The sequence below is a fragment of the Lathyrus oleraceus genome, chromosome 2, assembly GCF_024323335.1.
Source record: "Lathyrus oleraceus cultivar Zhongwan6 chromosome 2, CAAS_Psat_ZW6_1.0, whole genome shotgun sequence".
Classification (NCBI taxonomy): domain Eukaryota; kingdom Viridiplantae; phylum Streptophyta; class Magnoliopsida; order Fabales; family Fabaceae; genus Lathyrus; species Lathyrus oleraceus.
Genome location: NC_066580.1, coordinates 480,482,634 through 480,497,888, shown reverse-complemented (window position 1 = coordinate 480,497,888; position 15,255 = coordinate 480,482,634). Strand labels below are relative to the sequence as shown.

The following is a 15,255-nucleotide window of genomic DNA, read 5'->3' as shown; positions in this document are numbered from 1 at the left end:
TTCCAAATAAGAGATGTTTAAGATGAAAGGTTCAAGGTTTGTGTCTTTATATACAACTTGGCCCACAAATATACAGGGTTTATTATTGTTGTTTCGAGTTTGTCACCAACAATTGTTTTTTTATTTATAATCTTTTTCAAAAGTCAACAACTTGTCGTGGTTTGGGTTTGTTTTGAGGGTTGGCTCCTGATCTTTATCTATCTGATTCAGTTATTGGACCTCTCTTAGACCTTAGATTGTCGGGGTTTTTATGTTTATACTCATGATCTGCCCCTTATCATGAAATACTCTATCTTCCGTCCAAGGACCTCCCCTATGTTTACTACATTGGCATACCGTTTTAGGCACAAAAAAGTACTATGGCCGGGTATGTGTATGGCACGTATCGAGTCCTTACTATTATTTTTTATATATGATACGCGCGCATTGGTATACGATTGACTAATGTAAACCCACAAATAAAACGAGGTTTTCTTTGGTGGTCCTTACTATATAGTTAAGGGCCGGAAAGGTTGATGCTCGGTTTTCGGGATAGTGAATAGATCGGAGGAATCCCAAATGATATCTTTATCAGGAAAATTGGTTTGATGCATTTTTCATTGCATTTGATACTATATATAATAGTGTCAATAATTACAGGTAATTACAATTCATAATAACTAATTACAACTCGTAGTGACTAATTTCCTATTCTATGAAAGTAAATTATTCACAATAAATGCAAAGATTATTTCCTGATTAACATCCCCCTCAAATTGATGCGGCTTGTCAATGAGCATCAATTTGCTAACAAGAAACTAATGTCATGGGCGTGGAACAGTCTTGGTAAGAATATCAACAATCTGCAACTGAGTACTGACGTGAGGAAGTGATATCACTCAATCATCGTAGGCATCACGTATTGAATGACAATCAACTCCTATATTGGAACTCATGAACCATTGAATGGTATTATTTCATATATTATTCCAATTGAGAGTTACAGTAAATATATAGCAAAAGATACAAAAAAGCTAACGGTAACACATGATAACAGATTTCCTCAAATAGTGGAAATAGTGGACCAAGTCATAAAGACTATTAGACTAAGTCATTAAGGCAAATTAAGAGAGGTTTTCTAATACTCCCCCACAAGCTGGACTATGTACAGACATAAGGCCAAGCTTGACAATAGAACTGGAAAATGCAGGAGCAGCAAGGGGCTTAGTGAAAAAGTCAGCAAGTTGTGCAGTGGATGGAATTGGAAACAGTTTGATGAGACCAGTTTCTAATTTTTCGCGAACAATGTGACAGTCGATTTTGATCTTTCATGGAAAGCTGGATTATGGGCAAGGTAGACTGCTGATCTGTTGTCGCAATAAAGGGATGTTGGCGATGTGAACTTGATGTGAAGATCGTTGAAAAGATAATGTAACCATTGGATCTCGCAAGTAAGTGCAGCAAGCGCTCTGTATTCAGCTTCAGAGCTGGAACGGGAGACAGTCGTCTGTTTCTTTGATTTCCAGGAAATGAGGGATTTGCCCAGAAAGACTGCGAACCTAGTTGTAGATCTGCGTGTTGTTGGGCAAGTTGCCCAGTCACTATCTGCAAAACCAGAAAGAACCAAGTCAGAATTGGATGGATAAAATAAACCCTGAGCAGGATTCAGTTTTAAATATTGAAGGATTCGCATAGCAGCCTTAAAATGATTGTCAGTAGGTTGTGAAACGAACTGACTAAGCTGTTGGACAGCAAAGGAAATGTCAGGACGTGTTGTGGTTAAATAGAGTAACTGACCAATTAACCTTCTATATTGAGTTATATCATGAAATAGAGGTGAATCAGTACAAATAAGTTTGATAGAGGAATTGTATGGAGTGGGGGAAGGTTTAGAGGCGAGCATACCTGTTTTGCTAAGTAAGTCTAGAGTGTAATTGCGTTGATTGAGTAAGATACCTGATGTAGAACGAGCCACTTCCAGTCCAAGGAAGTAACGTAAAGGACCTAGGTCCTTAATACGAAACTTAGAGTGAAGAAGGGCCTTGACACTACAAATTTCTGTGACATCGTTACCTGTTAAAACAATATCATCGACATAGACTAACAAAGCAGTAAAAAGATTATTAGGAGAAAATTTAGTGAAAAGTGAATGATCAGCAGTTGAGTGATGATAACCGAGAGAAGTTAATGTTTCCGATAGTTTAGAATACCATTGGCGACTAGCCTGCTTGAGGCCATAAATACTTTTATTAAGTTTACAAACCTTAGTGTTGGGAGATAGGTGAGGAAGGGTATAACCTTTGGGAATGGTCATATAAACTTCCTCTTGAAGATCTCCGTGAAGGAATGCGTTATTGACATCTAATTGTTCGAGATGCCAATTTTGGATGGAGGCGAGGGAAAGGAGAGTCCGAACAGTAGTGAGTTTGGCTACAGGAGAGAAAGTGTCAAAATAATCAACACCCTCTTGTTGGGTGTAACCTTTTGCAACCAAACGAGCTTTGTACCTGTCAATAGAGCCATCAGAAAGATATTTAATTTTATAAACCCACTTACAGCCGATAGGTGTTTTATGAGGGGGTAGGTCAACGATGGTCCAGGTGTTGGTGTTTTCAAGGGCTTGTAGTTCGGTTTTCATGGCTTGCAGCCAATTTGGATCCTGCAAAGCTTGGGTGTAAGTGCTGGGTTCAGAGGTGGAGGAAACAGAGAGGCAGAATTGTTTGTATTTTGTGTTGCAAGTGGTGTAGGTGAGGACAGAGGAAAGGGGGAATTTGGGTTTTATAGGAGAAGTGGGAATTGAGGTAGCTGCATCAGTAAGATTGCAATGGTAATGGCTCAAGTAATGAGGTTTTTTGGTTTGTCTAATGGATTTCCGAAGGGGTGGAGGTGGGGGGTTATTGGCTGAATGGTTTGGAGGAGATGGAGGAGGAGCGGGTGGTGAGAGGGGAGGAGGGGTAGGAGGAGGGTTAGGTTCAAGAGGAGGAGAAAGAAGATTGAAAGGTTCAAGGTCAGTAGGGTTATGGTGGATAGTAGGTATGGGAGGGAGATTGAGATGATCATGAGGGTTTTTGAAGGGAAATGAGTTTTCATGAAAGGTTACATTCCTTGAAACAAAAAGACAGTTAGCGGTTAAATCATACAAGAGATAGCCTTTGGTTCCCTCTTTATAACCTAAAAACACACAATTGCGAGACCGAGGAGAAAACTTGGTACGATTATGAGAAAGAGTGGAGGCATACGCAAGGCAGCCAAAACATTTCAAATTATCATAGTCAGGCAATTTGTTATATAAAAGAAAATAAGGTGTGTTATGATTAATAATAGGGGAAGGGAGCCGATTAATGAGATGTATAGCATGAGCAATAGATAAATGCCATAAATTTTGAGGACTGTGAGATTGAAAGAAAAGAGATCTTGCCACATTAAGTATGTGTTGATGTTTTCGTTCAACAATTCCATTTTGTTGAGGACATTCAACACAAGACCTTTGGTGTAAGATCCCTTTAGATTTGTAAAAATCAGTCATCAAAAATTCAGGACCATTGTCAGTACGCAAACATTTTAAAGTAGTAGAAAACTGTGTGTGAATGAAGGTGATAAAATGCATCAAATGAGACCTAGTTTCACTTTTGTGGGTCATGAAGATAACCCAAGTAAACCTAGAGAAATCGTCAACAAGAGTTAGAAAATATCGTTGATTACATATGGAAGGGGTAGCATAAGGACCCCAAATGTCAGCATGAAGAAGATCAAAAGGTTTAATAGATTGAGTAATACTATCAGGATATGGTAAGCGCTTTTGTTTAGAAATGTGACAAAGATGACAAGGAGAATTTTTATTTAATGTGTAAGTAACAACGGGACATTGAGAAGCTAAGATTTTATGAACATTAGAAGAAGGGTGACCTAATCTTCTATGCCATAAATCAAAGTTAGAATGATGGACAGAATTACAGGTAAATGAGGAAGGAGATGGGATGGCCTGGACTTTGAGCACATAAAGATCTCCGTATCGTTCAGCTAAACCAATCGTTCTCGTAGAGTTTTTCTGCATAATAAGACAATCTTTGTTAGTAAAAGTAAGGGTACAGCCAGAAGAATCTATAAATTTTGTAACAGATATTAAATTAACATGAAAAGTAGGTATATAATAAACATTAGAGAGAATTAAGGAATTAGATAGATGAACCGTGCCCGCAATGTCAGTTTTAACAATGGTTCCATTAGGGAGTTTCATGTGGATGGGGGGAACAGAACAATGAAAGTGAAAATTGCGTAAATTCAGAGTGATGTGATGAGTAGCACCTGTATCAATTACCCAATATACAGGTGGCTTACCATCGATGAGAGGAGAAACAGAGTTAATGTTAGGTAGATGAGTGGCATCAGAGGTAGTAGGAGCGGAAGCAGACGAGGGATGATGTTGAAGCATTTGTAGAATCTGGTTATATTGACTCTGAATGGTAGCAATAGAGGGTACAGAAGTAGAATCAACCGGAGTTTCGAGCGAAGGAGAAGCCATAGCGTTGTTGATGGATGACTTTTGGCTTTTGTATTGATAACCGGGAGGGTAGCCGTGTTTCATGAAGCAGGTATCGATGGTGTGATTGTTACGACCACAATGAGTGCATATGCGTTGTGAAGAAGCACCACGACCCGGAAAGGAGCGGCCGCGACCGCGAGAAGAACCATTGCCGCGAGCTCCCCCATAGTTGTTAGAAGGTTGAAATTGCATAGCTAATGAAGGTGGGTCTGGTGATTCAATAGGGATGGTGGTGGAACGTCTTTCCTGGCCAAGAACCATGGAGAAAGTCCTGTCAAGGGAGGGGAGAGGATCCAACAGAAGAATCTGAGAGCGAACCGTAGAGAATTGATCAGTTAGGCCCTTAAGAAACTTGATAACACGATCTTGATCTTTGTATCGACGAAGATCCGAGGCGGCGCCACAGGTGCATGGAATAGCACAAGTACAATCCCGCGTTGGTCGAAATGCGTCAATTTGTTCCCAAAGAGATGTGAGTTTGGTAAAATAGGTGGAAACGTCGAGGGTACCTTGATGCAGGTTGGTGAGATCGTCTTGAAGATCGGAGATTTTGAATATATCGCCTTGAGAAAACCGTGTCTCTAAATTTTTCCAAACAACTGATGCATTATCAATCCACAAAATTGATTGAGCAATGGTTTCAGAAACCGATTTTTGCAGCCAAGAAAGGACCATGTTGTTGCATCGAAGCCAGGGATCGTAAAGAGTGGTGCCGGCGGCGGGTTGAGCGAAGGTGCCATCAATGAAGCGGAGTTTGTTCTTTGAGATTAGTGAAACTTTCATGGCTCTTGACCATGAGTTGTAGTTGGTATGATCAAGAAGGGGAGTGACGAGGACAAGTGAGGGATTTTCGTTAGGGTGGAGATAGTAGGGGTTGGAGGGATTGGTGGCGAAATCGGAAAAGGGGACGGCGGCGGCCATGAAAACAGAGGTGGTGTGGGGAAGAAAAAAAGTTTCATATATGTTTGGTGCCTTCATGAAAAACAAGAATTGCAACAATTTGAATGACACTTGTATTATCAGCATAAAGTGAAGTTGACTCAATTTGGGAAAATCCAAGTTTAGCCAAAAGACCACGAAGCCAAAGTATTTTTGAACAAGCAGTAGACATGGCACAATACTCTGATTCATTAGAAGATTTAGAAACTCTTGTTTGCTTCTTACTTTTCCAAGAGATCAATGAAGAACCAAGAAACATGCACCAACCAGTAACAAAATGACAAGTATCAGGACATCCTGCCCAATCAGCATCACTATAAGCACTCAACTGAAGAGAAATTCCAACGAAAAAGAATAATCTGCGGTGAGAGGTTCCCTTTAAGTAGCAAATTATACGATGAACCGCAGCCAAGTGAAGACGGCGAGGAGAATGCACGAATTGACTTACTTGTTGAACAACAAAAGATATGTCAGAGCGAGTAATAATCAAGTAGTTAAGGCTACCCACAAGGTGTCAATACAATAAGGGATCAGACAAAAGATCACCATCATCACGATGATATTTAACATTAACCCCAAGAGGAGTATCTATCGGATTAGCCGATTCGAGACTGACCATAGAAATCAAATATGTAGCATACTTGTGATGATGGAGAAAGATACCTTTGGATGTAGAATGAACCTAAAGACCAAATAATGTAGATTACCCAGATCTTTCATGTGAAATGAGGTCTATACCTATTTCTTAAGTCGCTGAATGGAAGCATGACCAGAACTAGTAATAACCATATCATCAACATACAAAAGAAGTAGAACAATACCCGCAGATGTGCTATGAATAAATAAAGAGGAATCATACTGACTATGAGTAAATGAGAATCCAAGTAGAGTGGAGCGAAATTTCTCGTACCATGCTCTAGGTGCATGTTTCGAACCATATAAGGAGCGTTTGAGGTTGCACACGCCTTTAGATCAAGAGAATAAGCCTTGAGGTGGAGTCATATAAATATCTTCTGTCAGGTCACCGTGAAGAAAAGCATTATTCACATCCATTTGATGAAGAGACCACCCACTAGAATCAACTATAGAGATGATTGTGCGAACCGTTGTCATTTTAGCAACCAGTGCAAATGTCTAATCATAATCAATTCTATATTCCTGCTTGTTTCCTAAAGCAACCAAATGAGCCTTGTAACGGTTGAGAGATCCATCAGAGTTCAATTTCACAGAATACACCCATTTGCAACCTATAGGTTTGACATCAGGAGGACAAGAGACAATATCCCATGTGAAATTCTCTGGAAGAGCTTGAATTTCTTCATTCATTGCTTTTATCCATCGCACATCTTTAACAAACTTCGAGTAACAAGTAGGAACAGATATGCTATGGAGTGTGGCAGTCAGAGAAGTATGTGAGGAATCATACCTGTCTGGTGAATATCTATCTGGTGCGCGAGATATTCGACCAGAACCTTGTGGTTCAACCGCTAAAGGATCAGGTGGCGGTTCAATGTCGGGAAGAGGTGTGGGAACCTGTTGTCTGTGTTTTTGGACATATACATGACATGGTTTATAACATTCTATAGATTGAGGCATAATAGAAATTTTAGGAAGAGTAACAATATCATTAATGGCAGGAGAAATATATGGAAACATAAACTGATTATCAAAAAATGTCACATTCCTAGAAATGCGAAAATGATGGTTAGTAACATCATAACACATAAATCCCTTATAAGAGTGACTATATCCCATAAATGCATATTGAACGGATTGTGCTCCAAGCTTATGCCTTTCAAATGAAGATAAGTGAACCAAACATACACACCCAAAAGCATGTAAAGCACTATAATCAGGATGAATTTTAAAAAGACGAAAAAAAGGAGAATCAAGATTAATAACCGTGGAAGGAAGACAATTTATCAAGAAGACAATTGTGGAAAGAGCCTCCACCCAAAACCGGGAAGGTACAGAAGCTTGCAGAAGTAAGGTATGTGTTACGTCAAGCAAATGATGATTCTTACGTTCTGCCATAAAATATTATTGAGGGGCATTGGGACAAGATCGTTGAGACAAGATTCCTTTTTGTTAAAGGTATTCTTGAAACTTATGAGACATGTACTCACCACCAGAGTCAGAGCGAAATTTTTTAACACTTGCTTGAAATTGAGTTTCAACATATGTCAAAATTTTTGTAAACATAGAAAACACTTCAGATTTAGAACGGAGAAAATATATCCAAGTAAAATGACTATAATCATCAATAAATGTGACAAAATATTTATAGTGAGCATGAGAAACTACAGGAGATATTCTGAATACATCACTATGAATCATCTCAAAACAAGTGGAGGTCCGGTGAGCATCAGACGAAAAAGGAAGTGTTTTACTTTTAGCTAATTTGCAAATAGAACATGAAACAGGGGCATTAGAAATAACAATTTTATTTCCCAACAAACCAGTTTTACATAAATGAGACAAAACAGAAGAGTTTGGATAATCCAATTTTCTATGCCAATCCTCATAAGAATTTAAAACATTATTGCAAGAAAGAGATAAATGACTCGAAATAAACTGGAATGGAAACATTCTTCCCACTTTAGGCCCCTCCGCGATCACCTTCCCCGTAACCTTCTCCTACACAAGACAACCAACATTAGAAAAGTTAACATCATTATTTTTATCTACCAATTGACCAACAAATAATAAACTAGAAGTTTTCCAACACATGTATCTAAAGAAGGAACGAGATTCCTGTTCAGCAAGGTACCTCTGACAATTTCAAATTCTGGACGAAGCTTCATGAGAAGTTTATCTTGGTTACTTGTGTTATAGACCTCTCAGATAGCCGCGAGAGAAGTCTTGGGAACACCAACATGTATAATAGAAGAGTGTTCTGTCCATAGATTCAGAAAACCAGAATAATATTCTTGAATAGATAAAGTACCTTGTTTGTAATTAGCTATCTCCAACTCCAATTGAAAGCGCTTGGCTGCATTGTCTTGGTTGTAAATACGCTTCAAATAGTTCCATATTCCTTGAGCAGTTGAAAATGGGCGTAAATTATTGATCATTTGAGGATCAATAGTACTAAGGATCCAAGTGATTATTTGAGCATCTTTAGTTTCCCACGTATCTAGTGCAACTTTCTTAGTTGGTACCTTGGAGACACCATCTAGGTGAGTTCACAATCCCTTTCCCTTGACATAATTTTTGAATTGAAATTTCCAAATTGAATAATTCTTTTCGGTAAATCGGACACAAAAATTCTTATCATTTTCTGAAGCCATCTAAATGATTACGCCACCGGATACAATCACACTAATTATTTTATTATAATAATAATAATAATAATAATTATTATTATTATTATTATTATTATTATTATGATTATTATTATATAATAACAATAAGTGATCACCAACAAGAAATAATTAGAAACCGTAGTAACAGTACCCCCTACGAACAACAAAAAGACCACAATCATATACCACGATGTGGAAGGAGCAGAAAAAGAAGAAGATTATCACGATCCAGAATCACGAACCAAGAACAGCCAAGAAAAAAAATTGCACCAGCAAATCGAAGCCCTAAACCCAATAGATAATCACGATGGCACTAGGTTTGATCGACGAGGTTGAACACAACCAAATGAACAAGAACAAAAATCGATTGTGATAACAGTGCAACAATGAGAATCTCCAAGACGAAATCACGAAACGGAAACCAAGGATTTAAAGTCTCAAGCAGCTACAAGGTTTCGATTTCGAAAGAAAGGATTTTGAAACGAACACGAATAGAGAACACAATTACGAGAGAGAACTAATAGGGTATCGTTGTTCAGCCAAGATAACAAGATTTTCCTGGTTTTATCGAACCTACTGATACCATTTTAGGAAAATTGGCTTGATGCCTTTTTCATTGCATTTGATACTATATATAATAGTGTCAGTAATTACATGTAATTACAATTCATAATGACTAATTACGACTCGTAATGACTAATTTCATATTTTATGAAAGTAAATTATTCACAATAAATGCAAAGATTATTTCCTGACTAACAATCTTTCGATTGGTCATAACAACCACAATCAGTCACTTTGATAACTCTCAAATATCGATCGATGATGGTAGCTCGTATACATAATGTACTCGGAGCTCTTCGAGTAGATGTGCCTATAAAAGAAAAACTTGTGGTCATACGAGGGATCTTATATGCATGTATTCAACGGTACAACAACCAGTCCTTAGGGGCACCAATGATTACCATGGGAGAAGGAAAATATGTTAGAATTAATGACTCGCAGTTCTTGATGCTACCCTACAAAAGCGTCTATGTACAATTGCATCCTCGATAGACCCTTGATGGTAGCCCTAGATGTTGTAGTATCTCCGATTCACCTCAAACTGAAATTCCACAACCTCAATGATGAACCAGTTACGATAAATACCGACTTTACTGGTGCTAAGAGAATCTATCGAGCCTTGCAGCAAGATCATAAGGAAGATGAGTGCAAGAAGATGAATCCAAAGTTATGGAGATCAATGTAGCCTTCACCAGCTAGTTAAGGAACATAAACATTCATTCTCCCACTAGTAAAATAGGTTACGTCAGCCAAATGAGCAAAACTGGTTGATTCCAACAAAGTGCAAGAGACTTTCAATAAACATCGAGCAAAAACCTCATAAATTTAAAGAAAGTTGCAAAGCAATAAACTCGGGAACTAATAAACACACAATTAGGTAATCGCGATATTGAAATTTCAAATTCACATATACATGTTATTCAATTCTGGGTGTTACATTTACACAAACGAATCTAGTAGGAACGTCAAAATAGGGAGAAAGGGATGGCTAATCTCTAAGAGAGACAATTTACCCATCCCTAACTATTTGATTTTTCCATACTTTCTCCCTTGAAATACGCAAAGGAAAATGAAAATGCTCCACTTGCAATAAAGCATTTTCAAAAGATTCGGAGATAGAACAATTTCCAAACAACCCCCCCCCCCCCCCCCCCCCACCCACACATGGTTACGTTAACTCACACTCGTTTTCCTTGTTAAAATTCAATCCTCATGTAGACGAATCTTATTTTATTACTTCGATACATACTAATACACTTGCTAGTTGTGTCATCAAGTTTTTGGCGCGTTGCCAGAGATTGTTGATTTTAACAAGGTAATTTTTGTGCGACGTTTGATATTATTATTAATTTTTTATATTATTTTTATGTTTAATGTTGAATTTTCTTTGTTGCAATTTATTATTTGTTTTATCTTTAATTATCTTACTTTTAGCATTAAAAGTATTATTCTTGACAGTTTGAGAGATAACCAGTTCGATGGAAGTGCTATTAGAGATCCTTGGGAGCATCTGGCTCGGTTCTATGAAACATATTCTATATGAAACCTAGATGGAGTAACTGAGATTCAAATCAAGCCAATGTTGTTTAGGTTTTCTTTAACCGGAAGGACAACATATTGGACACATTGTATACCAAGTGAAACCATTCAAACCTGGACTATGTTAGAAGATAAGTTTTTAGAAATATTTTTTACTACTTATCAATTAATGGAAAGGAAAGTTGAAAAGTTTGTGTAATTATCTATTACTCCCAATGTCAAATATGATTCTTTGAAAGACGACTTTAAGAAAAAAATTGATTTGATGTCAATGTTTGCACAAGACTATGCACTTATTGAGGGTGAAAATGTCAAGATAGAGAGGAAAGATTGAAGGGTGAATGATCTGCAAATAATATCAAAAGATACATCAAATATGGATACAAGACAACAAGCTCATGAAATCTTGTGCGACATGATTAGACAAAAATATGGAATTAATTAATGCGATTATGTATTTTGGATTTGATTAGTATGATTATGTATTTTGGACCTAATTATTATGATTAAGTATATTGGGCTTAATTAGTATGAGTATGTATTTTGGACTTAATTAGTATGATTATGTATTTTTAAAATTTTCTTGTGTATTCAAACTAGTCGTTATTCAAAATCAAACTACTAGTTATTCAAAGTCAAACTAGCTGTTATTCAAACTAGTCGTTATTCAAAATCAAACTAGCCGTTTTTCAAAGTCAAGCTAGCCGTTATTCAAAATCAAACTAGTCATTATTCAAAGTCAAACTAGCCATTATTCAAAGTAGTTGTTATTCAAACTAGTCTTATAAATAGTACTAACATGCACACTAAGCTTTATAGAACTTTCCAACCTCTTTCATTCTCTACAATTTGGTATCATCTTCTACTCAATATTTTTCACATGGATCCTTCCCACATTGCAAAAATGTTCATGGATTATATGAATGATGACATGGATGAAGAACTTGTCAGGCTGTTTATGGATGAAGAAGCCTCGAGCTCTAAAAGGCCTAGACGTCAAAGAAGGAATATAGAGAGAGGAATCATGAAGAGGGACATGATCGATTATTCAAAGATTATTTTCAAAACTACGGTATACACAAATGAGCAGTTTCGTCGAAGGTACTGAATGCATAAACATGTGTTCCTTTGTATTGTTGAAGCTCTAGGTCAACATGATGAGTATTTTCAAATGATGTTTGATGCAATAGGTAGGACAAGCCTTTCACCGTTACAGAAATGCACTATTGTTATATGTATGTTGGATGTTGGCATATGGAACATTTGTTGATAGTGTGGATTGTTGGTGCAAAGGTAGAATAAAAGATGAATATTCTATTAAGAATGACGGCTACAAAACATGATTGAAAGTTACAATGATTGACACCCTATTTATAAGCCTCTAACAAACTTAAATATGAATCAAATCTAATATTTAAATCTAATATCTAACAAACTTAAATATGAATCAAATCTAATATTTAAATCTAATATCTAACAAACTTAAATATGAATTAAATCTAATAATTAAATCTAATACCATCCCTTAATTCATATTCCATCAAAACTTGTAACACCAATTCCATCCCTTAATCTGAGAAATTGATCAGTCTTGATAGCTTTCGTCAGAACATCTGCCAACTGCTTCTGAGTGCTGCAGTGTACAACTTCTAACACTCCCCTCTGAACTTGATGTCTCAGAAAATGATACTTGGTCTCAATGTGCTTGCTTCTCCCATGCAACACTGGGTTTCTGGCAAGATTGATTGCAGACTTGTTGTCAATCATCAGCTTCAGAGGTTTGTTTACTTTAATCTTCAGATCCTGCAATAGATTCAGAATCCACACAGCTTGGCATGCAGTAACAGCACCTGCAATATATTCAGCTTCACAAGTTGACAATGCCACAACAGGTTGCTTCTTGGAACACCAAGAAATGGGACCTCCCAGAAATTTGAATAAGTACCCAGACGTACTTCTTCTGTCAACTCTGTCTCCACACCAATCAGAATCTGAATAACTCTGAAGTTCTGACTCATCCTTTCTTCCAGAAGGAAATAATACTCCATACTTCAGAGTTCCCTTGATATACCTCAGAATCCTGATTGCAGCTTGGTAATGGGACCACTTAGGTTTACTCATGAACCTACTAACCATCCCAACTGAATAGCAAATATCAGGTCTGGTATTGCACAAATACCTCAGAGAACCAACCAACTGTTTGAAGGTTGTAGCGTCCACATCCTTTCCATCAGAGTCAGAATCCAGCTTCTGATTTGTATCAGAAGGTGTAACAGCAATCTTACAATTCTTCAATTCAAATCTCTTCAGAAGTTCTAATTCATACTTGAGCTGATGCAAAATAATACCTTTCTCAGAGTATCTGAATTCCATCCCTAGAAAGTATGTCATTTTGCCTAGATCAGTCATTTCGAATTCATTCATCAGAACTTTCTTGAACTTGGCTATCTCTTGTTCAGAACTTCCAGTCTTGTTTCTCTCTATAGCATCAAGTTCTTCTTTCATGGCCTTCAGCCAGAGCTTCTGCTTAAGAGCCTCTTCTGTACTTATGGGTTCAGAGTCTACTAACATGGCACACTGAATAACTTCTCCTTCAGAGTCTACTTCAGTGTCTTGCGGCATGTCAAATTCTGCATATCTTCTGGGGATGTTTCTGATTCTTTGTGGTCTCTGAACTTGTTCAGAGTCTTGAGCTTCAGAGTTTCTAGCTTCAGATGGTTGACTTCCTCCAGAGCTTTGACCATCTTCAGGGTCTGGCATATTTCCAGAGTCTGAATTGCCACCAGAATCTGGATTACCATCAGAGTCTGGGTCATCAGAGTCTGGATCATCAGAGTCACCTTCATCTTCTGAGTCTTCTCCAGAGTCAGAATCACTATCAGAATCAGAATCAATATCAGAGTTTACTCCAGCCTCAGAAATTCTGAACTCTGACCTTTCTTCAGAGGTTCTAACATCAGAGTCAGATTGAGACTTATCCCAATTCCAAACTTCTGATTCCTTCACAATCACATCTCTGCTGAATTCAATTTTATTGGTTTCTGGACAATAGAGCTTGTATGCACCTGTACTGTGGTACCCTATCAGAATCATCACTTTGCTTCTATCATCCAGCTTCTGTCTTCTGGCTTCTGGAACATGTTTATAGCAAACAGAACCAAACACCTTCAGATGACTAACACTTTGCTTATCTCCAGTCCACTTCTGTATTGGAACTATTTCCTTCAACTTCTTCGTAGGACATCGGTTGAGTACATACGTTGCGGTGGCAACAGCTTCTCCCCAGAGCTTCTGAGGAAGCTTCTTCTCCTTTAGCATGCTTCTCACCATATCAAGCAAAGTTCGGTTTCTTCTTTCAGCAAGACCATTGTGTTGAGGGGTATAAGGAGCAGTAACCTCATGCTCAATTCCATTCTCCTCACAGAACTTCTGGAACTCTTTGGAGTTATACTCACCTCCACCGTCAGTTCTAAGAATCTTCAGCTTTTGACCACTCTGATTCTCAGCCTTCATTCTGAACTTCTTGAATTCATCAAACACCTCGTGTTTAAACTTAATAAGGGATACCCATGTCATTCTTGTGAATTCATCAACAAATAACACAAGGTATTTATTCCCTCCAATCGATGCTACTGGAAATGGACCACACACATCAGAATGTACAACTCCCAAGGCATGTTTTGCTCTTGGAGCAGTTTCTGACGCAAATGGCAATCGTGGTTGTTTTCCTTCCATGCAAACTTTGCATGACTTTTCAGGCTTCTTAATTGCAGGAATTCCATGTACCAACTTCTTTGAATTCAGATGTTTTAAGCTTCTGAAATTCAAATGACCAAATCTTCTGTGCCACAGCTCACTCTCCTTCTCAGCACTTGTTGCACTAAGACATTCTGAGTCTGCAGTTCTGACATTCACCTTGAATGTTCTATTCCTTCCCTGTTCTGACTCCATAATCAACTTCTGATTGCAGTCATACAACTTCAGAAGATTGTCTTTCATGGTAACTGAAAAACCTTTCTCAATTAATTGTCTCACACTCATCAGATTGCTTCTGATGCCAGGTACATACCACACGTTCTGAATCAATGCTGTTTTCCCATTGTTCAGAATCACTCTGACATTTCCCATACCTTCTGCATTAAGATATTTGTCATCAGCACATCTGATCTTTGTCCTCTTTTCAGAGTCAAAGTCAACCAGCCATTTCTTGTTTCCAGTAAGATGATTTGAACAGCCAGTGTCCATATACCACCAGTCTATCAGATCCATATCATCAGATTCAGAGGCCATCAATAGCACAGATTCGTCATCAGAACTTCTGGCTATATTTGCTTCTTCTGATTTTCTCTCCTTGTTTGACCAACAGTCTCTAGCAAAGTGACCAAA

General features: G+C 37.8%; 1 protein-coding gene across 1 annotated transcript; it reads right to left on the bottom strand.

Moving 5' to 3' along the window:
- Positions 1 to 5,477: 5,477 nt before the first annotated feature.
- Positions 5,478 to 6,574, bottom strand: LOC127123853 (secreted RxLR effector protein 161-like). Its single transcript, XM_051054033.1, has 2 exons — positions 6,487 to 6,574; positions 5,478 to 5,908 (listed from the first exon to the last, which is right to left on the bottom strand). The coding sequence occupies exons 1-2, from the start codon at positions 6,572 to 6,574 to the stop codon at positions 5,478 to 5,480; spliced, it is 519 nt and encodes a 172-aa protein (XP_050909990.1).
- Between the last annotated feature and the right edge of the window lie 8,681 nt (positions 6,575 to 15,255).